This window comes from Atractosteus spatula, chromosome 17 (assembly GCF_055471065.1).
Source record: "Atractosteus spatula isolate fAtrSpa1 chromosome 17, fAtrSpa1.hap1, whole genome shotgun sequence".
NCBI classification, from domain to species: Eukaryota; Metazoa; Chordata; class Actinopteri; order Semionotiformes; family Lepisosteidae; genus Atractosteus; species Atractosteus spatula.
In genome coordinates, this window is record NC_142722.1 from 19,158,648 (window position 1) to 19,181,521 (window position 22,874).

General features: G+C 49.9%; 5 protein-coding genes across 9 annotated transcripts; 3 read left to right on the forward strand and 2 right to left on the reverse strand.

Annotated features, from left to right (window-relative positions):
* The first annotated feature begins 229 nt into the window (after positions 1–229).
* LOC148819320 (phospholipase A2, minor isoenzyme-like) lies at positions 230–5,014 on the forward strand. Its single transcript, XM_088935896.1, has 3 exons — positions 230–284; positions 2,339–2,495; positions 3,039–5,014. Exons 1-3 carry the CDS (start codon positions 251–253, stop codon positions 3,298–3,300), a joined length of 453 nt encoding a protein of 150 aa, XP_088792022.1. The 5' UTR covers positions 230–250; the 3' UTR covers positions 3,301–5,014.
* A 2,595-nt stretch (positions 5,015–7,609) lies between these two features.
* pla2g1b (phospholipase A2, group IB (pancreas)) lies at positions 7,610–9,757 on the forward strand. Its single transcript, XM_088935825.1, has 4 exons — positions 7,610–7,649; positions 8,037–8,187; positions 8,705–8,838; positions 9,558–9,757. Exons 1-4 carry the CDS (start codon positions 7,610–7,612, stop codon positions 9,674–9,676), a joined length of 444 nt encoding a protein of 147 aa, XP_088791951.1. The 3' UTR covers positions 9,677–9,757.
* Positions 9,758–9,858: 101 nt separating this feature from the next.
* Positions 9,859–14,019, reverse strand: asgrl1 (asialoglycoprotein receptor like 1). 5 transcript variants are annotated; one of them, XM_088935823.1, is made up of 8 exons: positions 13,862–14,019; positions 12,688–12,774; positions 12,526–12,603; positions 12,322–12,420; positions 12,017–12,043; positions 11,708–11,847; positions 10,580–10,701; positions 9,859–10,230 (listed from the first exon to the last, which is right to left on the reverse strand). In XM_088935823.1, the coding sequence occupies exons 2-8, from the start codon at positions 12,770–12,772 to the stop codon at positions 10,077–10,079; spliced, it is 705 nt and encodes a 234-aa protein (XP_088791949.1). In that variant the 5' UTR covers positions 12,773–12,774; positions 13,862–14,019; the 3' UTR covers positions 9,859–10,076. The 5 variants fall into 5 exon arrangements, with proteins under 5 accessions (XP_088791949.1, XP_088791948.1, XP_088791946.1 ...); XM_088935822.1 differs by having other exon boundaries at positions 12,017–12,046; XM_088935820.1 differs by having other exon boundaries at positions 12,017–12,142.
* Positions 14,020–14,767: 748 nt separating this feature from the next.
* On the reverse strand, positions 14,768–17,389 carry cryba4 (crystallin, beta A4). The gene is made up of 6 exons (XM_088935828.1): positions 17,276–17,389; positions 16,482–16,525; positions 16,181–16,299; positions 15,806–15,947; positions 15,575–15,717; positions 14,768–14,915 (listed from the first exon to the last, which is right to left on the reverse strand). Exons 2-6 carry the CDS (start codon positions 16,518–16,520, stop codon positions 14,768–14,770), a joined length of 591 nt encoding a protein of 196 aa, XP_088791954.1. The 5' UTR covers positions 16,521–16,525; positions 17,276–17,389.
* Positions 17,390–21,123: 3,734 nt separating this feature from the next.
* crybb1 (crystallin, beta B1) lies at positions 21,124–22,749 on the forward strand. Its single transcript, XM_088935775.1, has 5 exons — positions 21,124–21,246; positions 21,366–21,484; positions 21,849–21,981; positions 22,168–22,310; positions 22,572–22,749. The coding sequence occupies exons 1-5, from the start codon at positions 21,124–21,126 to the stop codon at positions 22,747–22,749; spliced, it is 696 nt and encodes a 231-aa protein (XP_088791901.1).
* Positions 22,750–22,874: the final 125 nt, after the last annotated feature.

Consider the following 22,874-nt stretch of genomic DNA (forward strand, 5'->3'; position numbering starts at 1 on the left):
GGACAGAGCTGGTGATCCGGTTTCCATACATGGCCAGACAGCGCACAGACCCCACCTCTCCGCCTGTCAGACTCAGGACTCGAGCTTTATTGGCGTGACAGGATGACAAAGGTTGCCAATGCAAATGCAGATCTCATTTCTCTGCTTCTCCCTGGCTCTGCCCTGTCTGCCCCTCTCCCCTCTCTCTGTTCCCCTGTATATAACCAGTTCCAGAGGCAGACAGAATCAGTCACCCAGACATCCTGTCACTATGGACTCTTCTCTGCTGCTGCTTCTCCTCTGTGGTAAGACTCTGCTAACACCTCTGGACACCAGCTCACACAAGTTCAGATTCAAACAGCTTTAGTGGCTTGGCCAGTAAATTACAGTGTTGCAAAGCATATATGGTCAATTCAGCATCTACATAACTTGAATGCATAATAGAATAACATAATAGAATGCAAATACATCACAGGACACTTCCATACAACATGCAACACAGGCTGTGGTCACTGTGCTTTGTCAGGCTCTGTTTGTTCTTGCTGTTTCTTACCCTGGTCAGATAATCAGCTAGTGTGTATTGTCTGTTTAGTGTTCTGTAGTATTCCAGTTTGTGTGTGTGTCCCAGCGGGTGAGGTAGTGTTGTTTATCTTGTGCTGCGGTTGATTGTGATTTGTGTTGCTGTAGCTGTGCTGGTCGGTGTCAGTGAGCTTCAGGACCAGCTGGCTGAGGGGCTCTTCTCTGGGATCAGCTCTGGGCTCTGGCTGGTAGGAATGTTGGTCACTGTTTCTCAGATGTAACCAGTATTTGATTGCTCTCTTCTGTTTATTGATTTGTGATGGGTATTGGCCTAATTCGGTCCTGCATGTGTTGTTAGGTGTTTTTCTATACACTTGGAGGATGTTTTACAGAACTCTGTATGCAGAGTTTCTACAAAGTGTTTGTCCCATTTTTAGTGTAATCCTGGTCTGTGAGGGGACCCCACACTTCACTGCCATATAGGGCAATGGGTTGGATCACACTTTCAAATATTTGGAGCCAGATTCTTGTTGGTGGGTTGATGTTGAACAGCCTCCTTCTTATTGCATAGAAAGCCCTGCTTTTCTCCTTCAGGGCCTAGCCTGCCAGGTCGAAACTCCCAGATGTGCTCATTGTCAGTCCAAGGCATGTGTAGCTGCTTGTGTTCCAATGTGTTTCTGTTCAGTGTGAAGTGGTGCCTGCTTCCACGAGATTTGGTTTTCTTCTGGAAAACCATGTCATCTTGTCTTGTCCAGTTGGGCTTTCAGTGCCCAGGTCCTACAGTACTGCTCCAGCAGTGCCAGACTGCTGCAGCCTCTGTTCTGTGGTCAACAACAGGCCCAGGACATCAGTGTAGAGCAGAAACCTGATCTCTATGTCATGTAGTGTGAGACCAGGCTCTGCAGACTGTTCCAACATCTCTGCTAACTCATTGATCTAGATATTGAACAGTTTCAGGCTCAGGCTACAGACCTGTCTCACCCCACAACCCTGAGTGAAGAATTCTGTACTTTCTTTTCTGATTTTAACTGTGCACTTGCTCTCCGTGTACGTTAATACACTCTCTGCTGCTTCACCCCCTCCTCTTCCTCCTCTCTCACCCTTTCCTGTCTCTCTCACCCCCCCTCTGCTTACTCCTCTATCACCCTTCCACTCTGCCTGTGCCCCCACACTGCCTGTACCCTCACTCTGCCTGTGCCCCCACACTGCCTGTACCCCCACTCTGTCTGTACCCTCACTCTGCCTGTGCCCCCACACTGCCTGTACCCCCACTCTGCCTGTACCCCCACACTGTCTGTACCCCCACTCTGTCTGTGCCCCCACACTGTCTGTACCCCCACTCTGTCTGTGCCCCCACACTGTCTGTACCCTCACACTGCCTGTACCCTCACTCTGCCTGTGCCCCCACACTGCCTGTACCCCCACTCTGTCTGTACCCTCACTCTGCCTGTGCCCCCACACTGCCTGTACCCTCACTCTGCCTGTACCCCCACACTGTCTGTACCCCCACTCTGTCTGTGCCCCCACACTGTCTGTACCCCCACTCTGTCTGTGCCCCCACACTGCCTGTACCCCCACACTGTCTGTACCCTCACTCTGCCTGTACCCCCACACTGTCTTTACCTCCACACTGTCTGTACCCTCACTCTGCCTGTACCCCCACACTGTTAGTATCCTCACACTGTCTGTACCCCCACACTATCAGAATCCTCACCCTGCCTGTACCCTCACACTGTCAGTATCCTCACTCTGCCTGTACCCCCCCCACTCTCAGTACCCTCAGACTGTACCCCCACACTGCCTGTACCCTCACTCTGCCTGCCTCTCTCCTCTCTCTCAGGGTGCTGTGCTCAGGGTGCGCTGCTGCCTCTTGCTCTCTGGCAGTTTGGGGAGATGATTAAGTGTACCCAGCCCGGGAGGAACCCCCTGGACTACAATCAGTACGGCTGTTGGTGTGGCTTTGGTGGCACAGGGACACCCCTTGACCAGGTCGACAGGTGAGGTGGGGGGAGAGGAAGAAAGACTGATGAAGAGGAAGAAGCCTGCTCACACCTGGCTCTCCTGGGAAAGACAGAAACAATTCAGCAGGAGTTGTGCAGAAAACCTGTGGGTTGTTGGCTTCTTGTAGGATTATTCTATGGGAAGTGGAATTGGGTTGGGCAGTAAACTAGGGTGCTGGTGGGCTGACGGACTTGTTGGGGTGCCGGTCATGTTTACATGTTTCAGCGCTTTCAGTGCTGGAGTGTGACACCAGGAAGCACAGATCTAAATCCAGTGTTATTCTGTCAGAGTGGGACAGGTCTGACCCAGACTCTCCTCTCCAGGAAGAAACAGGTGCGTTTGAACTCGTTAGTTATTTACTGGGCAGAGATGACAGGCTGAAGGTCTGAAACATGATGGTTCTTTTTTCTCTGTGCTGGAGAATAGAAACGTAGAAGGCCTCTGTTGAAAAGCATTGGTGATGGCGGACCTGGAGGACATGGAGTAGCGCTGAGGTGGTCGTTCTCAGATGTCTGACTGCAATTCTCCATGTGTTCCAGCTGCTGCTACACCCATGACTACTGCTACAAGGCCAGCCGCAAACTGCCCGCCTGTCGCCCCCTGGTGGACCTGCCCTACATTAAACAGTACAACTTCTCGTGCTCTGGGGCACAGGTGTCCTGCGGCAGCTCCAACGACCCGTGCCAGGCCTTCGTCTGTGAGTGCGACCGTGCGGCTGCTCACTGCTTTGCCCAGGCAGGCTATAACCCACAGTACAAGGACCTGGACAAGGACCTGTACTGTGCCTCCCTGAGCCCCTGAGGCAGGAACACACTGCAGCACTGCCCACCCTAAACCCACCTGCACCGCTGGCCCTTTCCTCATCCCCCTCGGAGCAGCAGTGCAGCACTGTGTTCTGACCTTGCACTCACACCTGTGGTTCTCTGAGCAAATAAAAGCTTCAAAATCCACATGTGCCCCTTTCATCTGTTACTAATACTCCAGTCCAGCAGAAACATAAACTGGCTGTCTTATTGTCAGGGATAGTGGTTGTCTGCTCTTAAGCAGATACATAATTTAGGTATTGATCAATATGATCAGCATTTGGGTTTATGATCATTGTGATGAGCATTTGAGTCAGTGATCAGTATGATCAGTGTTTGGGTTGAATTGAATTAATCTTTATTGCCCCCAATGGAGTTTGTCTTTCACATCAAGAACACATACACATATAACACAAAATAAAGACAGTACGATCCAAAGATACAAAAAACATTTAACAATATCGCTTAATCAGACTTCTTCCAGTACCACAAGTTTAAAAAAGACAGATAGCTGGTAAAGTGTCTAAAACAGCAACAACAAGAATAAGATCCCTACCTGCAAACAATCTTTTCATTGTTCAATAATTGAATGCTTCTAGGTATAAAGTAGGAGTAAATGCTCTCTCTTGTTCTTTATATGGGGGATGTGGTACCTCCTCTCAGAGAGCAGGAGAGTATATTCTGAAAAGAGAGGATTAGAAGGGTCATCTAAGATTTGAGACATCACTCCGTTAGGTGGGTTAGTTATTCTAAGGATACAACAGTAATCCTGCCACCTGTACTAATCACTGAGTTCAGTTTCTGTGTCTTGTTTTTGTTCTGCATGGATAAGGTACCTCCCCTTAATAAATAATAATACATGCTTACACTAATATAGCACTTTTCTGGACACTTCACTCTATGATGTGACGGCAGCCATAGTGCACCAGTACTCTCACCACACACCAGCTCTCAATGCGGAGGAGAACAGAGTGATGCAGCCAGTTCACAGATGGGGACTATTAGGAGGCCATGATTGGTAAGGGCCAATGGGAAAATTGGCCAGGATAATGGGGTAACACTTCTTCTCTTTTCGAGAAACCCTGGGATTATTAATGACTACAGAGAGTCAGGACCTCAGTTTTCCGTCTCTTCAGAAGGACGGCACCTTTTTACAGTACAGTGTCCCCGTCACTACACAAAGGCAGGATGAGCACTCCCTACTGGCCCCACTGGCACCTCTTCCAGCAGCAGGCTTAGGAGTCTCCCATCCAGGTGCTCACACCTGCTGATCTTCAGTGGATTACCAGTTGTGAGTTGCAGGTTGCTGGCATATCACCATAGGTTAGAATGTCCTGAATCAAATTCTTCTAAACAAGTCTCAAAATTCTATGTCCACTGAGTAAGTGTATGATACATACCAAAAGCTTCCCTACCAACCTGTTTGCCTGAATAGTGTTAAATGTTGATGAAAATTCAGGTAAAAGTATGCGCTCATAGGATGTTGGAGTTTCTAAGTGGTTGTACACTTGATTTAACAAAGTCACAGTTGCATCTTCATCTACTCGTTTGCCCTGTAGCAAACTGATAGAGGTCCTTGAGTGCACTGGTTGCCGAATAAAGATGGAACAAAACCATTCAAAACATTTAGTTGCAAATAAAATTATTGTTACTTGATGGAAGTGTTTTAATTAATAATGGTTGGTAATCAGTATAATCATTGTTTGAGTTAGTGATCAGTATGATCAGTGTCTTTAGGTCAGGATACAGGATTAAGGTATGACTGTGTTAGTGTTAGAATATAAGGATATAGATCTTTAGGCATTATTTTTGCATTATAGATTTTAGGTATAGAGATTCACTTAGGAATCCATTCATTTTCTAACCTCTTTATCCAGAGGGTCGCAGGGGAGCCAGAGCCCATCCCAGCAAGCAATGGGTAAAAGGCAGGATACACCTTGGGCAGGCCACCAGTCCATTGCAGAGCCCACAGAAACAAACATGGACACTCAACATGGCCAATTTTTCCAGTGGCCAATTAACATGCCAGTATGTCTTTGGACTGTGGGTGAAGCTCTCAGAGGAAACCCACCTGAACACAGGGGGAACATACAAACTCCACGCAGACAACTCCACACAACTGAGCCCAGGGCCACAAGGCAGCAACACTAACATCTGTTTAAATAGAATATGCGCTGACTTTAGATGAAGGGCTAAAGTTAGTCCTTTATGTCCTTGTACTGATAAATCAGAAGCAGTGCAGATAAAAAGTTTAAGACACTAATGCGTTTTGGGGAATTGCAATATTCCCATTGCCAACCTCCTGCCTTAAGTGATGCCAGCCCTGAAGACCAGTGCGGGAACTAGTCTGGTGGACAGCACTGTGTCCCAGTTATGAGAGGAAACAGTGGGCTAGATCTGCCTAACAAGACCTTTCTAATTGTTTTCCAGTCAAGGTTTTTAATTGGAGACTTGATTCTATAACTCGGAGCTGAAAGAGAATGAAAACTAGAACACAGCGCTTTTGTTCTGTAAACAGGCTGAGAAACAGTGTTGAGACACAGGGTCTCCAGTGCTTATGGGAACAGAATGGAAACTCCAGCTTTCCATCATGTTGTGCCGGCGCACGTGACTGCTGTCCTACAGATCAGCCTTGGAGGCATTCCGAGCTCTCCTGGCCTTCTTCGGGTTTATTAGTTACTCATTCCCCGTTCTGACATACAGTATCAGGGCCTTCAGCCCTTTATCTTAATTCTACGAATCCAGTTTTTCCCTATTGCTAAGAGTGATAACTGAGCTATCTCAAAAGTGGGATTTGACTTGAGAACGTGACTCTGACCCTGTTCTTGTGTGTCAGTGGTTGTATATGTGCATGTTTGTGTGTGTTTGTCAACGTTAGGTATTGCTGCCAAAGAGCATTAAAAATGTAAGAAAACCTCCACAAAAAAGGAGTCCTAGATGGAGCATTAATCAATAGATTTTAATTGGTTACTGTAGGGCAGTGACTGGGAGCGTGATTGTGTGTCTGTGTGTGTTAGTGATGGGTTGTGTGTCTGTGTGTCTATATGTGTTAGTGATGGGCAGGGCGGCTGTGTGTCTGTGTGTGTTAGTGATGGGCAGGGTGGCTGTGTGTCTGTGTGTCTGTGTGTGTTAGTGATGGGCAGGGTGGCTGTGTGTCTGTGTGTCTGTGTGTGTTAGTGATGGGCAGGGTGGCTGTGTGTTAGTGATAGGCAGGTGGCTGTGTGTCTGTGTGTGTGATAGTGATGGGCAGGGTGTCTGTGTGTGTGTTAGTGATGGGCAGGGTGTATGTGTGTCTATATGTGTTAGTGATGGGCAGGGTGACTGTGTGTCTGTGTGTGTTAGTGATGGGCAGGGTGGCTGTGTGTCTGTGTGTCTGTGTGTGTTAGTGATGGGCAGGGTGTCTGTGTGTGTGTTAGTGATGGGCAGGTGGCTGTGTGTCTGTGTGTGTGTTAGTGATGGGCAGGGTGTATGTGTGTCTGTGTGTGTGTTAGTGATGGGCAGGGTGGCTGTGTGTCTGTGTGTGTTAGTGATGGGCAGGGTGGCTGTGTGTCTGTGTGTCTGTGTGTGTTAGTAATGGGCAGGGTGACTGTGTGTCTGTGTGTGTTAGTGATGGGCAGGGTGACTGTGTGTCTGTGTGTGTTAGTGATGGGCAGGGTGTCTGTGTGTGTTAGTGATGGGCAGCGTGGCTGTGTGTCTGTATGTCTGTGTGTGTTAGTGATGGGCAGGGTGTCTGTGTGTCTGTGTGTGTGTTAGTGATGGGCAGGGTGACTGTGTGTCTGTGCGTGTTAGTGATGGGCAGGGTGGCTGTGTGTCTGTGTGTCTGTGTGTGTTTGTGACGGGCAGGATGGCTGTGTGTCTGTGTGTGTTAGTGATAGGCAGGTGGCTGTGTGACTGTGTGTGTGATAGTGATGGTCAGGGTGTCTGTGTGTGTGTTAGTGATGGGCAGGGTGGCTGTGTGTTAGTGATAGGCAGGTGGCTGTGTGTCTGTGTGTGTGATAGTGATGGGCAGGGTGTCTGTGTGTGTGTTAGTGATGGGCAGGGTGGCTGTGTGTCTGTGTGTGTTAGTGACGGGCAGGGTAGCTGTGTGTCTGTGTGTGTTAGTGACGGGCAGGGTGTCTGTGTGTCTGTGTGTGTTAGTGATGGGCAGGGTGGCTGTGTGTCTGTGTGTCTGTGTGTGTTAGTGATGGGCAGGGTGGCTGTGTGCCTGTGGGTGATTATCATGCCCCCCTCAAGGCCAGGGTGAAGTATAAATACAGGTGTGACTGGCTGCAGAGTGCAGGACCTGTGGCTGCTCTCTGCACGGCGTCATGAAGACTCTGCTGATCCTGAGCACTGTGCTGTGTGCAGGTGAGTCCCACTGAGGCTTTGAAAAAGAAAACAAAAACTGCTAGAACATGAGAGAAAATAATTATCTTAGGAGAAAAGAAGCATTTCAACAAGATTTCAGTATTTCAGTGAGGCCTCATGGCTATACTGTTCTGTTGGGTTTGGGACAGGAGAGTGTGTCACTGGGAAAAGCTGAGGGACGTACTATTTGCACTGGTGTTGTAGTGACTCATAAACACCAGCAGAGGGCCCCAGCAAACTGGGAGTCAGACAGACTAGGATTGCTTTGGCAACACTGTACTTTTTTGGGTAATGCTGATAAAGCCCTTTGAATCTGAAATTGATTTACAGACGCTTTCTGCAGGTTAGACGCTGATAACTCCCACTTTGTCTCTCCCTTTCTCTCAGTGCTGGCTGATTTCCATCCCCGTGCTCTCTGGCAGTTCAGGAACATGATTGTCTGTGTGATGCCAGAGACCTGGCCAGCTCTGGACTATTCTGATTATGGCTGCTACTGTGGTTATGGGGGCTCTGGGACCCCTGTGGATGAACTTGACAGGTGAGCTTTCTCAAACTCCCCAGCAGTGGAGGGGGGCTGGAGAGAGAGAGAGGACAGGGGAGAAAGAGACTCACACATCTGGAGAGAGAGGACCGCAGACTGGCCATAGAAACTGGACACAGACAGACCTGGCTGCCCAGAGAGGACAGGCTGTGCTCCCACTGCCAGCAGGGAGAAACAGAATAGAGATGCACTTCTTACTGCACTGTGACAAATATTCTGGGATTAGACAAACATTCTCCCCCAATTTAACAGACTTAATCCCAGAATTCCCATACCTGCCCAAATAAAAACAACGCCCAATCCTACTGGGGGAGGAAACTCACAGGGTGCTTCCCTAATAATAATAAGAGGGGACAGAGGGAAGAGAGAGACAGAGAGGACAGATGGGCAAAGGCAGCTGCAATGTGCCTTCCTGCTAATGTCTTCACCCCGAGTGAGACGCTCTGGGCTTGACTGTACCCGGACTCTCCCGCTGGCTGCAGTGACCCAGCATGTGTGCCTGTGTGTGTGACAGGTGCTGTGAGGTGCATGATCACTGCTATGAAGCTGCCATGAAACATGACGCCTGTTTCCCCATCATGGACAACCCTTACACTGAGATCTACTCCTACACCTGTGACAAGACAACCAAGACCATCACCTGCAAAGGTGAGTGATGCTGTCCCGCTGTCCCAGTGACCCGCTGTCCTGGCCATGTGCAGTGGCAGGGAGCTGGAATCTCAGACATTACCCTGGCAGAGCTGCGATATAGAACAGGTGACACATCTGGATAAAACTGCCTTCTCAAATTGGGATTGTTTTGCTCCAGTTCAATTATTTTTAAACGTATGGCAAAGCTTTAGGGAACAATGGTGAAGTTTGCTGATGCACGTGTCACACTTTCTCAATCTGAAAAATCAGATGGTTAGAACCAGTCAATTCCTGAGCTGCTGTACTTTGTAATTGATTGGAAAGCTCCCAATAGCTTGAACTGGATGACCCAACATATCAAGGCTTGATGAATTAATGATATAAGGTTAGATTTTATTGTTCATTTCACATTCCGAATGTGGGGTGAGTTTGGGAATCTGTGGCACAGATATGCAGATAAACTGGTTTTGCACTGTAGCTCTGAATGCAGATCCAGCTGTGTGACTGAGCTCACAGGAGACAGTCACTTCCTGGGCAGGTTCATTATAGACCTGGACTTCTGAGCCAGCATCAAACCAGGTGTGGAGAGGCGTGCTGGGAGGTACTGTGTGTCTCTGCTGCAGGGAGGTGCTGTGTGTCTCTGCTGTGGGGAAGAGTTGTGTCTCTGCTGCAGGGAGGTGCTGTGTGTCTCTGGAATGCTCTGCTAACTACCTCCTTCTCCACCCTCCTTCTCTCAGAAAACAATGACGATTGTGAGAGGTTCATCTGTGAGTGTGACCGCCAGGCAGCCATGTGCTTCAGCACCGCAGGCTATAACGAGGAGAACAAGAGGCTGCCCTCTGACCGTTGTCAGTGATCCCCTCTGCCCTCTGACCGCTGCCAGTGACCCTCCTCTGCCCTCTGGTCTGCAATCCACCCTCCCTGCACCAGCACTCTATTTCTGTCCTGACCGTGATCCCTCTCCCCAGGTGCCCCACCTAGGTTTGCATTGTACAGATCAGTGCAGCATTTAGATTACAGCCAAACACCTGATTAATTTGCTTCCCTGTCTTTATTTATAATTGTCGAGGATTTCACAATAAAAGAGCAGAACTTCACGCAGCTCAGTCGTGTTTTTTATTGATTCTACTAAGGAAGCAGATGTGTTTCTTTGGCGGTATATAAGAGTAAAACTGATTTAAAAATCGATTGGGGTTTTATGACACTAGTTCCTGTTGTTTGTTGTTCCTGTGCTGGGTGATAGGGGGCACTGTTCTTTATTTCCTCTCCCTCTCGCAGATGTAGCGGAAGCGAAGGTCACAGTTTGCATCATTCCAGCGCCCTGGCTCCATGGCATAGCGATGCAACTGCACGCAGTCTTCCCCGAGATTAGAGTACTGCCAGTTGTCAGGCTGGCCAAGGTCCCAGAAACTGCAGAGACAGACAGAGAGGGGGAGAGGGAAAGGTGACAGGGAGAGAGAGGGGCAGAGACCTGAATAATGTACCACCTGACCAAGTCCACCAACATCCTAACTACGTCAGGATCAGTTTTAACTCAGTATGATGTAATGATGTAGCTCATATTTTCTGCTTGAGTTGTTGCTGAAGTGCCCATGAACTCAGTTACGCAAGCAGGACAAATTCCATGCTGAGACAACCTCATTCCCTGATTCAATATGAATATATCAATATAGTCAACAACAGATTGTAGGGGGACTGTTTGGAGTGTGTTCCTCCTACTCCTCCACAAACCCCTTTAACAGCCCAGGGGGCTGCTTACTGTGGAGTGGAGCTGAAGTCTGTGCCGTCTACCCACTCCCACTTGGATTCCTCACTCCTGTCGTGTAGCCCAATCCAGAAGGCCTGCCTCACTGCAGTGTCCACTTGCTCAGAGAAGAAATCCTACCAGAGAGAAGGACAAGGAGGCCATTATACGCCTGAACATCCCTTCTCTGTACACATACAAGTGCTCACTGCTCACTCATCTACACAGAACTGATCACACTGCTCACTGCTCACTCACCTACACAGCCTGGTCACACTGCTCACTGCTCACTCATCTACACAGCCTGATCATACTGCTCACTGCTCACTCACCTACACAGCCTGGTCACACTGCTCACTGCTCACTCACATACACAGCCTGATCACACTGCTCACTGCTCACTCACATACACAGCCCGATCACACTGCTCACTGCTCACTCACCTACACAGCCCGATCACACTGCTCACTGCTCACTCACCTACACAGCCTGATCATACTGCTCACTGCTCACTCATCTACACAGCCTGATCATACTGCTCACTGCTCACTTACCTACACAGCCTGATCATACTGCTCACTGCTCACTCATCTACACAGCCTGATCACACTGCTCACTGCTCACTCACCTACACAGCCTGATCACACTGCACACTGCTCACTCATCTACACAGCCTGATCATACTGCTCACTGCTCACTCACCTACACAGCCTGATCACAGTGCTCACTGCTCACTCACCTACACAGCCCGATCACACTGCTCACTGCTCACTCACCTACACGGCCCGATCACACTGCTTACTGCTCACTCATCTACACAGCCTGATCACACTGCTCACTGCTCACTCACCTACACAGCCTGATCACACTGCTCCCTGCTCACTCATCTACACAGCCTGATCACACTGCTCACTGCTCACTCACCTACATGTACACAGCCTGACCACACTGCTCACTGCTCACTCACCTACACAGCCTGATCACACTGCTCACTGCTCACTCACCTACACAGCCTCATCACACTGCTCACTGCTCACTCACCTACACAGCCTCATCACACTGCTCACTGCTCACTCACCTACACAGCCTCATCACACTGCTCACTCATCTATTCAGTGTTTTTGCTTAGCTCCCCTCTCTCACCTGCTCCTCTGCAGTGTTGATGACCAGCAGGTGCGCTCTCTCTTGTACACATGCAGTCTGCGCATCGTGCCAGCTATTCTTTTGAGTGGCCATCAAGTAGCAGCTCATCTGGAACTGGATCCAGCCCTCACCACAGTCCCCTGCTCAGCACATGGGGACAGAGGGATATCTGGACAATGTACAGTCCCAGGTGAGTGTGCACCTGCAGCTGCAGTTCCCTGGGTCTGACCATCAGTGTGTCAGGGAGCTACAGTGAGAAGCTCTCTTCGTGTCACTCTGGCCCGGATATGAAAAAGCAAATGTACTCACCTCCCTCAGTGTAGGAAACTGCCAGTCCTGCTGGGAGAGGAAGAGCAAAGAATGGAGCTAGCTGTGCAGTGTACCTGAGGGGCAGGGTTACTGCTGCAGGGCACAGACAGGGTTGTCCAGGGAGCACTGGAATATTGCAATGGTTCATTGTGGACAGGGAAGGATTTGAAAAGGTTTTCCTATCTGTGCAGGGCTACATTTTGTTTCTTGATGTGTCGCTGTTAATGTTTTAATATTTGCTAGTGTTGTGGGTTACTTCAGTGGTGCAGGAGTTCGGTATCTGTCCTGCCAGTCTCAGAGCTCACCTGTTTGCTTGAGGGTGGCACCCTGAGGCTCTGCCTTTGAGGAGTTCATGCCCAGGAGGAGGAGCTTGACCTCTGTGACCTCCTGCTGGACAACAGAGACTGAGGCAGAGAAGAGGAAGTGAGCAGGAAGGAAGGAGTCTGTGTAAGTGTCAGTGCTGCAGTGCCAGTGTGTGTCCAGTCAAAATCGAGGGAGAAGATGCTCACACTTCAGTCCCGTGAGAAGCAGTAGGACCATCAGCAGCATAAGGAGAGTTGTATGCAGCAGGCAGGACCAGCGTTTCCCTGAGAGACACAGAGAGTTACAGTACTCCGTGCACAGCTCTGGCACATGGGTGTCACCTTGTGCCAGGTGTGGGCCAGCCTTACCTGCATGCGAGAAGAGGCTGTTACCATGGTAACTGGTCTCCAGCTCCGTGTTATGGAATTTGTTATAGCCATCGTCATGGTCCATTGCTGTTCTGAGAGGAAACATGAGGTGCAGAGGGAAATGGGTAAAGAGTGGGACAGACAGGGAGAGGAGGAGGAGATGGGACGTCCAGTGTCCGAGAAAGATGGCAAGGTCAAGAGAGAGAGAGACAGCAGGAGGAACAACATCAGGCTCAGACTTTACAGTGAAATCACAATTCAAATGTTTGAAGCCAACCACACCAGCAGTGTGTAGCTGGAGTAAATTTGGTTATGTCAGCTCTAATCCTAATACTAGACCTAACACCACAGATGTTTCTGTACAGTGTCTGTTTTTACTAAATTTTATGCACAGCTGACCAGGGTGACCGGCTGTGCTGTTACTGGCAAATGTTTGGCAGAGTAGGACTGGTCAATACACATGTGGGGGCTCAGAAAGGGTCCTGCTCACAAGAGCACAGAATAAACAGATGATCCAGGCCTGTGAGTATCAAGGGCACTGTGTGCTCCTGTTGATCATTAATGCAGAGATCAATAACATCTATGTGTGCTGGCTTCACTGAGAAACATGTTGCAGCACAATCACAGCCAGAGAATACCGAAACTCTGCAGCGAGTAGAAGCAGGTCTCATCAGTATTTTTCTCACTCTTTTTGTGTGACACCAATAAACTGCGAGACAAAGGAAAGTGAACATCTGTCCACTTTCTAACCACTTATTCCACATCAGGATCCCGGGGAATCTGTCCTGGAAGGCAACAGGCACAAGGCAGGATACACCTTGGACAGGACACCAGTTCATCACAGGCAGGCACACACACACTTGCACCAGGGTCAATTTTCCCAGAAGCCCATTAATCTACCAGTGTATTTTTTGGACTGTGGGAGGAAACCCCCATGAATACGGGGAGAACATGAAAACTCCACCCAGATAGCACCCCAGGTCTGGAATTGAAATTCTCGCCTACTTCATACAGCCAAGCCAAATATCTTACAGCCTTTCTTCCAACACCACAGGTTTTACACTTGAATTCATTCCACAGAACAGAGCAGCACATGCAGGAGGTGAATCGACAGATAGGAAGAAAGCAGAAGGGAGACAAGTGCTGCTGGAGGGAAAGAGGTCAGACTCTTCACCGTGGTCAGTGTCCAGCGCTTCGTGGAGAGGACTGTGGTGCCCAGAGCTGGGTGAGTCTCTGTCTCCACTGTATGGGATGTCCCTCCTCTTCCTCACCAACAGAATAGCAGCTGCACTGCGAGTGTCCAGGCACTGTCCTCTTGTCTCCTGTTGCCACTGGTTCTCCTGTCTGTCTCCTGTGCTGCCTGTTCCCACCTTGGCTGCAGAGCTCAGCCCTCAGGAACACCCCCGAACCCTCATTGGTCAGGAAGGCTCAGCTGGGTGTGTCTTCGCAGAAGTAATATCTCCAACTGGCTGGGAAACTTCCTCAGACAGCAGGAGGAGAGGCTGCTGCAGGCAGAGATACAGTATTTCCATATTGATGAATATTTATTATATCTTTATGACAGCTGAGATTCTTAGGACACTCAGAGCTCTGCTTCACCCTAGCAGTGTTTAAAACAGTCTACAGAGCAGACAGAGCAATGCAGCTCACATTCTGCACAATACTTGGCAAGCCTGGGTACTGATATTTATGCCAAAGATCATAGAGATACAGTGTATTGATCTGGACAATGTGCAGCAATTGATCAACACAGTGCAATGTATTAATCCCTACAGTACAGTGATTGATCTGTTTGAACAGAATGTAGTGTATTGATCCTGACACAGAGTAATGTATTGATCTGTGCAGTACAATGAATGGTATGCACAGTACAGTGATTTGCTCTGAACAGTACAGTGATTGATTTGAACAGAGTGCAGTGTATTAATCTGTACAGTGATTGATCTGTACAGTACAGTGTGTTGATATGGACACAGCATAGTGACTGGTCACAACAGGTCTAGAATATTATTCTGAACAGAGAGCCAGTGACAGCAGGTATAGTTTAAGAAAGACAGTTTATTGAAGGCTGGACTCAGGGTCACTGCTGGATGCGGCGGATGGATTGGATCTGGAAGGTCTGGGCGTGAGATCCCCACTCCCTCCAGTGCTTATACTCCCCACAGTGACGGTCACACTCCATTATGTACTGGTAGCCACGGTAACCAGGATACTGGTAGCACACCCAGCTGGGAGGGAAACAGACACACAGGCAGTGGGATTAGAGCCTTTCTCCCTGCACTGCAGGAGCCACAGAGAGAAGAGTGACATAGTGATGAAGTGGGATTTTGAGATTTAAACATGAATTTAGTTATCTGTAGTTTGCTAAAAACTGTGATGCAGCAACAAAGCTGATTGGGATAGCAATTGAAAGAGCCAAGGACTTGAACATCTTGACTGTAAGCATGAGGCTAACAGGACACTCAACATGGCAAGGAATGAGCCAGGGAGCTGCTGTGAGGGTGAAGATGGGGTGCAAGGAGGAGCTCAGGAACAGGGATGTTGGTAAGTAGGAGAGTGAAGGTGGATGAGATCAGAGTTCCTTCTGAACCTCTGTCCATTTTCAGATGCTGTGCTGTGGCTTTTTACCCTTTTTGGTGTTGTCTTATCTCATTTCATTGAGGTAAATTAACTCCTGTGGCAAGGCCTCTCATGTGCGTAATGTCAGCTAGGCTCCTTTGCACTTGCTCAGCTGCTGACAGACAGAGAGAGATGCAGATACAGAGAGACGCAGACAGACGAAGAGAAAGGTAGTCAGACGCAGACAGATTCAGAGAGACGCAGTCGGATGCAGTCAGGTGAGGACAGGTGCTGACAGGCACGGACAGGCGCACAGAGAGATACTCACGCCCCAGACTGCACACGGAAAGAGCCCACTTCGTTGTTGCACCAGCCCATGGCCTGCAGCGATGGATAGTCGTCACTCAGCTCGCCCTTGCGACCCAGGAAGTTCTCGCGCTCATAGATAGTCATCCTGCACTCCCGGTGGTTCTGTCAAGAGGGGGTGCCGTTAGAAGACAGGGCCGCAGACGCCAGCCAGCAGGCCTGGGCTCAGGCGGTGTGCTGCTGCGATACTCACCGCGCAGGCGATGGGCCGGAAAGAGGTCATCCTCTCGATGTGGTAGGCGTTGCTGCCGCTCCAGGCGTCCCAGCGTGGGTACTCGCCACGCTCCAGCACGAACTGCTGCCCCTGGTAGGCCGAATGCTCGTACCCCACCCAGCTGGGACGGGCAGGGGGAGAGGAGAGGGTGAGCTGACCGCAGTGACCCCTCGTGAGGAGTCTCCCCCCACAGATGGCTCAAGATCCCCACTCTTCCTGCAGCACCCACACACCCGCTCTGTGCCCACACTCTCCTTTTCCCCTTTTACTCCCCCTCTTGTCTCCTTTCTTTGCCTCCCCTTTTCCAAGATACCCCACCTCTTGGCCTTCAGGCCCCCTGTCCCCCATACTCACGCCCCGCTCTCGACCCGGAAGGAGCGCACCGTCTCGAAGCCGAATTCCATCACATTGTAGCACTCGGAGGTGAACTCATGCCGGCGGCCCTGGAAGCATTCCTCGTCCCACACTATGATCTGGGCAGGGCAGAGACAGCAGTGCCACTGTCAGCCACTGGGGGGAGCACTTTTTAACACTCCCTGGGTCTTTCTGCAGGCCTGGCACACGCTGACCGTCGCGTGCCAAGACAAGTCCCAGTGCCACGGGGAAACCCTGTGGTGAAAACATGGCAGTGCACGCTGAGATGCAGCAAACTTACCTTCCAGTGGCCAGAGAATTTGGTACAGTGGTGAGTCATTTTATCTGCAACAGAAAAAACACAGGTGGATGAGTGAGAAGCTCAATGTCTGAGTCTTTAACCTATATAAGGCAAGGATGATGATCTGGATTATAAGATTATTATTAAATTGCAATCTTTCCATATTTCACTCAATTATCTCTTTCTTTTCTTATACAATTGTATTGTTGTTGTTTTTTTTTTACTTCTTTCCGACTGAGAGCTAGCTAAATAGCATTTTGTTATACCATATACCTGTATATGAGTATAATGACAATAAACTTGAAACTTGAACTTGAACTTTTCAGAGTTAAAAAGGTTAAATTTGTCTTTTTGTTACAATTTTGTTATTTCTTTTTGTTATAAATTTGCCGTTATAATTATATTAAGAGTGTCTTTCTCCCTTCACAGGACAACCTGTTACTGTTGATAGTTTTCCCTCTGCACACACACAGCATATGGTGCAGATTCACTCTGCCCAGACACAGAGGCTCATGCAACTGAATGGGGAATTATAAAACCCACAGCAGTGTAGAAACAGACAGAGATAGAGACTGTGACAAAAGCACACAGTGAACCTACAGTACAGTAGACTAGAGAAACCAAACATCTCACCACATGCTTTAAAGACTAGTTTGCTCATAAAAGACCTTCCTCACACCACTTTTACAAGCCAGGGAGTGGCCTGTTACTGTTCGTCTTCACACTGGTAACCCCAGCATCCTCGTGTGTGGACAGATGCTGACAGAGAGTGAGAGGCAGGGAGGGAGACTCACCTTGCTGTGATGCCTGCGGGTGTCCTGCTCTGAGAGTGAGGGCTGGAACTCTCTGCTCACTTTTAAAGCCTCCTGTGGCATCCAGCCCAGTGCAAAGCCCCAGCTCAGCACGAGGGAGGGGCGCAACATTGTTCGACAACAAAGGGCTTAATCTATAGAGATGCACAGGAACTGCAGACGCCACACTATCACCTCAGCAGCCTTCAGAGGGGCCGGGGGCAGGGGCACCTGGAGACCCTGGGCTCCGGGCAAGGAGACAGCAGGAGGGATGATCAGGACCTCAAGGACAGTGAGGGGATGGGGGACAGGGGTGCTACAGATGGGAGCACAGAGAGAGGTGAGAGGTCAGCATGGGAGAGCGGGGTTAGACAGAGGAAGAGTGCCGAGGGGAGATAGGGAGAGCGGGAAAAAAGGGATGAGGAGAAAAGAGAGGAAGAATGAACAGTGTAACTGATAGACTGTCACAAAGCACCACACTGGGAGAAAACCAAACTCTCTCTCTTTCCTGTAGCTTCGGCTCATCTAGACTTCGCTCGACAAAGGAAAGGTGATTGGTGTGTTTCCATGACTCCTCAGTTCTCCAGCCGAAATTGCCCTGATTGGGATTTCTGTTGGATTCAAATGGAAAATTGCTTCAATAAGAATCATTGGAAAGTCCCAGGTATTTTCAAAACGTCAGTGTGCTTCCGTCCAGAGAGTTGGGCTGTTTTATTATTTTGACTATTCCTTCAGTTTGTGCCCCACTTGTGCAACCATGTGATTTAGAGTCAGGAGGACTCTCACTGAGCTGAGAGACCTGAGTCCCGCGGAAGCCCCTGGCTCAGGGCAGGTGAGCTCTGAGCACACTGTCAGGACACAGCCCTCTGGACAAGTGCTTCCATGGTGCCGGTGCTGTGATGGGGACCCAGAGCCGGGTCAGAACTGTCCGACAGCGGAGGAGAGAATTGCAAGGGAGCCCTGCTGTGTCTTCAGCCGCTGCTCACTGTGAGGAACGTGCACAAGCCAAGACACGGGCCACAGCACAGCTCCCACCCAGCGCTCCCATTGGCAGTCAGGACCAGACCTGAAAGCCCTTTAACAGCTTGATATACAGTACAGTAGCAGATGAGACCATTGTGGAAAACATGGGGGTGATTATCAATGTATGCACGAACAGGAATAGTTTAACTGGATTATTCGTTTACTTCTGGTTCATTAGGATAATTTATTGTAAACTTCCTCTCAAGAAGGCATTTGTGTTCAGATTTATAATACACCCTATTTATGAAAGACAGTAATGGTCAGAGCAGCTGTGTGGTTTCCTACAGAGCCTGTCTGTGCGAAGGGTCCAGGCTGAGTGTGCTCCAGGTGATTGGTATTCTGGAGCTCCTGTCCTGCAGACACTGGTGGGAAACGGGCTGTGTTCAGAATACTAAATCACCATGGCAACAGGGTGACTGGTACTCTCACCATTCTCACTGCAGAATAGCAAACACTCCAGCCACTGGCCGGCTGTCTGACACACCTAGCACTGCAGGAGCAGTTCCCTCACCCTGCTGTGCACAGTGAACACACAGTGCCCTGCACAAGAACTGAGACAGCAATTTATTTGACTGTAAAACAACCTCCGTTGTCCCATTTCTTTTGCAAGGCACTGCACACAGTATAACTAAATTTCTCTACTGTTTGCACAGTCACATCTGCAATCGTTTCCTTTTAATTTTTCTGCCATTACTTAATTTACTTTATTTAAAGAAATATAAGAATATAAGGGATTTGTTGACCAGGGCTGTCTCAGATGTAATCAAATCTTTAACTTCCAATCAGCATTGAAGCATCTGAGCAGAGTCTGCGATGTGTCAGAAGATTACTGGTTGTGATTGGTGGGCGGGTCAGAGGAGTCTGTGATGTGTCAGAAGATTACTGGTTGTGATTGGTGGGCGGGTCAGAGGAGTCTGTGATGTGTCAGAAGATGACTGGTTGCGATTGGTGGGTGGACTGTGATAGAGGAGTTTGCATGTCCTTATTCCCCTAGACTGAGTACCGTGGCCCCATCCCTGTTGTGGGCTGACATGTAAAAACAACTGACATTTCCAAATTGGGTGGGTATATAATTAAATTTAGGAAAAAGACCATAAAGATGCTCAGCACGAAATTGTGAGAGTGCAGAGAAGTGGTGTGCAGTGTTCAACACATCAGATTGTTGGGTAACAGACAGGAACTGTGCTGACTTGCGCAGCTGATATCTTACTGCAGCTGTAGGTGTACAGTATTAGTCATCAGTCACTGACAACCTCTTCTGTAAAATCATCTCTCTGTGTGTGTGGCACTGTCTTTGCTCCTGTACCTTAAAACTCTTCAGGAGCATCCATGAGCTCCATGCACAAAGCCAGCCATACCCCTAACGCTACCCCTGACCCTGAACGCCTTGTTCCGACTGCAGGGGACCGTGGAGGACCCAAGTGTGTGGCCTGAGCCTGTGTGCATTAAATTAAGACCGCATGATAATATTGATCCCTCATTTCACCAGGTAAGTCTACTGAGGACAGGTTCTGCTGCTGATCATGATGATGGCCGAAGGTTCACAATGCATGTCACACAGGAGACCACACAGAGAAAGAAAGAGAAGGCAAACAAGAAATTAAACACATCTCCTGTGCTTCTCTCCCATGTAGCCTGAGGGTTTGAATGAAAGCAGGGGGCAGGGGTGGGGGTGGGGGTGCAGCTCTGACCTCCACTCTATACGTCCCAGTGCAGCCCATCTAGCCACAGTCTCAAATCCCCACAGTCAGTGCTTTCCTTTCTGCCCTGCTCACAATACAAACTGCTTACGGCCACAGCGATTGTTCTGGGCAGCCGGGGGCTTTGGCAGATGTGATGACAGGCGGGTTTGGCCGGCGGTGGGGGGGCTCTGATGACACGTGCACTTCCTTTGTGCAGAGAGCCGGCAGCGCTCCTCTTGCCAGGGTATAAAAAGGCTTTGCAGGGCAGAGAGGCCAGCAAGCACCAGCTGACCGCACTGCACTGCAGCTCTGCAAGCAGGTAAGACGCAGAGAACCGCAGCAGCAGCAACCAGCCACCTGCCAAGCAAGTCGAGACAAACCTCCAGCCCAGCACACGGCTGGCTCTTGTGGCAATGAGCTGGAGCAGACAAGCTCAGCCGCGGCCCTCTGTGAGTGCCCAGCTGCCGGAGAGCCGGACATGAGGCAGATGGAGCTGCTGAGAACAGCAGGCCATCAGTGAGGGTCCGTGGCTCTCAGCCTTGGTGCACAGGGATGCTGTCTGATGCTCTCCTGGTGACTCACTGCTATTTGGAGGAAACTCTTTTTTTTTGTCCCGGGATGAGTTTTGGGGCAGCCTAGAGGCCACACTGGGCTTTGGTGTATAACGAGCCTGGAAGTGCAGCCTGGAATGGTGTGGCTGTGGAGGTTCTGGTAGGATCTCTAGGAATCTCTATTGGATATACTGGGATCTGCAGGGATCTTGAACAAGTCCAGCAATCTGCAAGATCCTGTGCACTGAAACCAAGCTACTATTTGGTGTCTCAGGAGCTCCTGCCGTTTCACAGGCCAGGCCCCTGCCTGTGCTGTGATTCCTCAGCAGTCGCCATGGCTCAGCTGTGACACCTGGCTGCCCACCTCTGGCAGGGCAGCAGGAGAGCAGGGAGCTGTGTTAGGGCAGCCGCCAGACACTCTGTCACTGTGCTACAGCACTGGCACACTGATAGTGCTGTAGTAATGGAGACTGTCTGACTGGGTTCCATACCGTTGGGGTGACTGTGTTGTGGGTGATGCTCTTCAGATATAAACCTGCTCTTTCTCTCCTTTCTGCATCTTCTTTGAGCTCTCAGACTCTCCTGAACCCTCATCATGTCTCAAACCGCCAAGTCTGCCACCAGCCAGGGCACCGATGCCAAGGACAAAGGCACCCCTGCGCCTGCGCCCACCAGCAAGGCCACCAAGACAGGGGAACCCAGCACGGGCTCCTACAGAGTGAGTGAAACGGGGCAGGAACACCCCGCACTGCCCTGTACTATTCTGTCCTATCCCTTCTGGCACTCAGCACTGTACTGGGAACAGGCACTGTATGGGCCTCTGTGCTTCCTCTGCAGATGATCGTGTACGAGCAGGAGAACTTCCAGGGCCGCTACATGGAGTTCCAGAACGAGTGTGTGAACCTGTGTGACCGCGGCTTCGACAGGGTGCGCAGTGTGCGCATCGAGTGTGGCCCGTGAGTCCTGCCCTCCTGCACGCCACCATTGCTCATGTTGCCATGACCCGCGCAGTGCGGTAGACTACACCACACCCTGCAACAGCGCACACTCTGAAGGACCACTGCTGCTACACAGTGCTGAAATTCTGAACATTCACACTCACCAGCCACAGAAATTAGCACTGGTTATGTCTTCAGTCTCTACCTCCCTTGGCGAGTCATCTGACGTTTTTTTTCTCATCCTGCTCTTCCTCTGTCTTGACCTTCCTCTCTTTATCTCTTGCTCTCCTCCCCAACCTCCCTCCCTCTCTCTTTCTGTCTCTCCCTCCTCCTTTCTCTCTGGCTCTTCTCCTTCCCTCTCTCCCCTCTATTCTGTCTCCAGCTGGGTTGCCTATGAGCAGAACAATTTCCGTGGGGAGATGTTCATCCTGGAGAAGGGAGAGTATCCTCGCTGGGACACCTGGTCCAACAGCTATCGCAGCGACTGCTTCATGTCCTTCAGGCCCGTCCGCATGGTGAGGCCCGCTGGCATGCTGACATCCTCTCTGACATACTGATACGTTCACTGCCACACTCGCTGACGCACTTATTGTCACACTGATGGGCACACTGAAGTGCAGTCTTAGAACTCATTCTAGTTTAAGATGAACAGGTTTGCATCACTACTAATATCAGTCCCAACAATAACACTTCCCCTCCAGGACAACCAGGAGCACAAGATCTGTCTGTTCGAGTGCGCTGACTTCAAGGGCAACAAGATGGAAATCCAGGAGGACGATGTGCCCAGTCTGTGGGCGTACGGCTTCTGTGACCGTGTGGGCAGCGTGAGGGTGCCTGGGGGAGCGTGAGTACTGGGAGTGGGAGAGGGACAGGGAGTGGGAGAGGGAAAGGGAAAGGGAAAGGGAGAGGGAAAGGGAGTGGGAGTGGGAAAGGGACTGGGGGAGAGATGAAGAATTAGACTGTGGTGGTGCAGGTGGGTTAATGTTTTGCAGAACAAGACGTACTCAGTATTTCCTAGAGGGGACTGCTGGCAATACTGAGGTGCACATGTAGACCTGAGCTGAAAACAGAGGTGAAATGAATAAATCTCTCTCTCTCTTTGCAGCTGGGTGGGGTACCAGTATCCTGGGTACAGGGGCTACCAGTACCTGTTTGAGTGTGGGGATTACAGGCACTGGAACGAGTGGTGTGCCTTCCAGCCACAGATCCAGTCCATGCGCCGGATTCGCGACATGCAGTGGCACCAGCAGGGCTGCTTCAACTTCACCATGGCCAGCAAGTGAGCGCCCCCCACAGGCTGCAGCCTGCATCACGCCGTGACCCACGGCCATTTTTATCCCATTCTGAGACCCCATTTTAAAATAATATTTAATCTTTTTTAAAAAAGAAAGCCTTGAAACTTGACCTG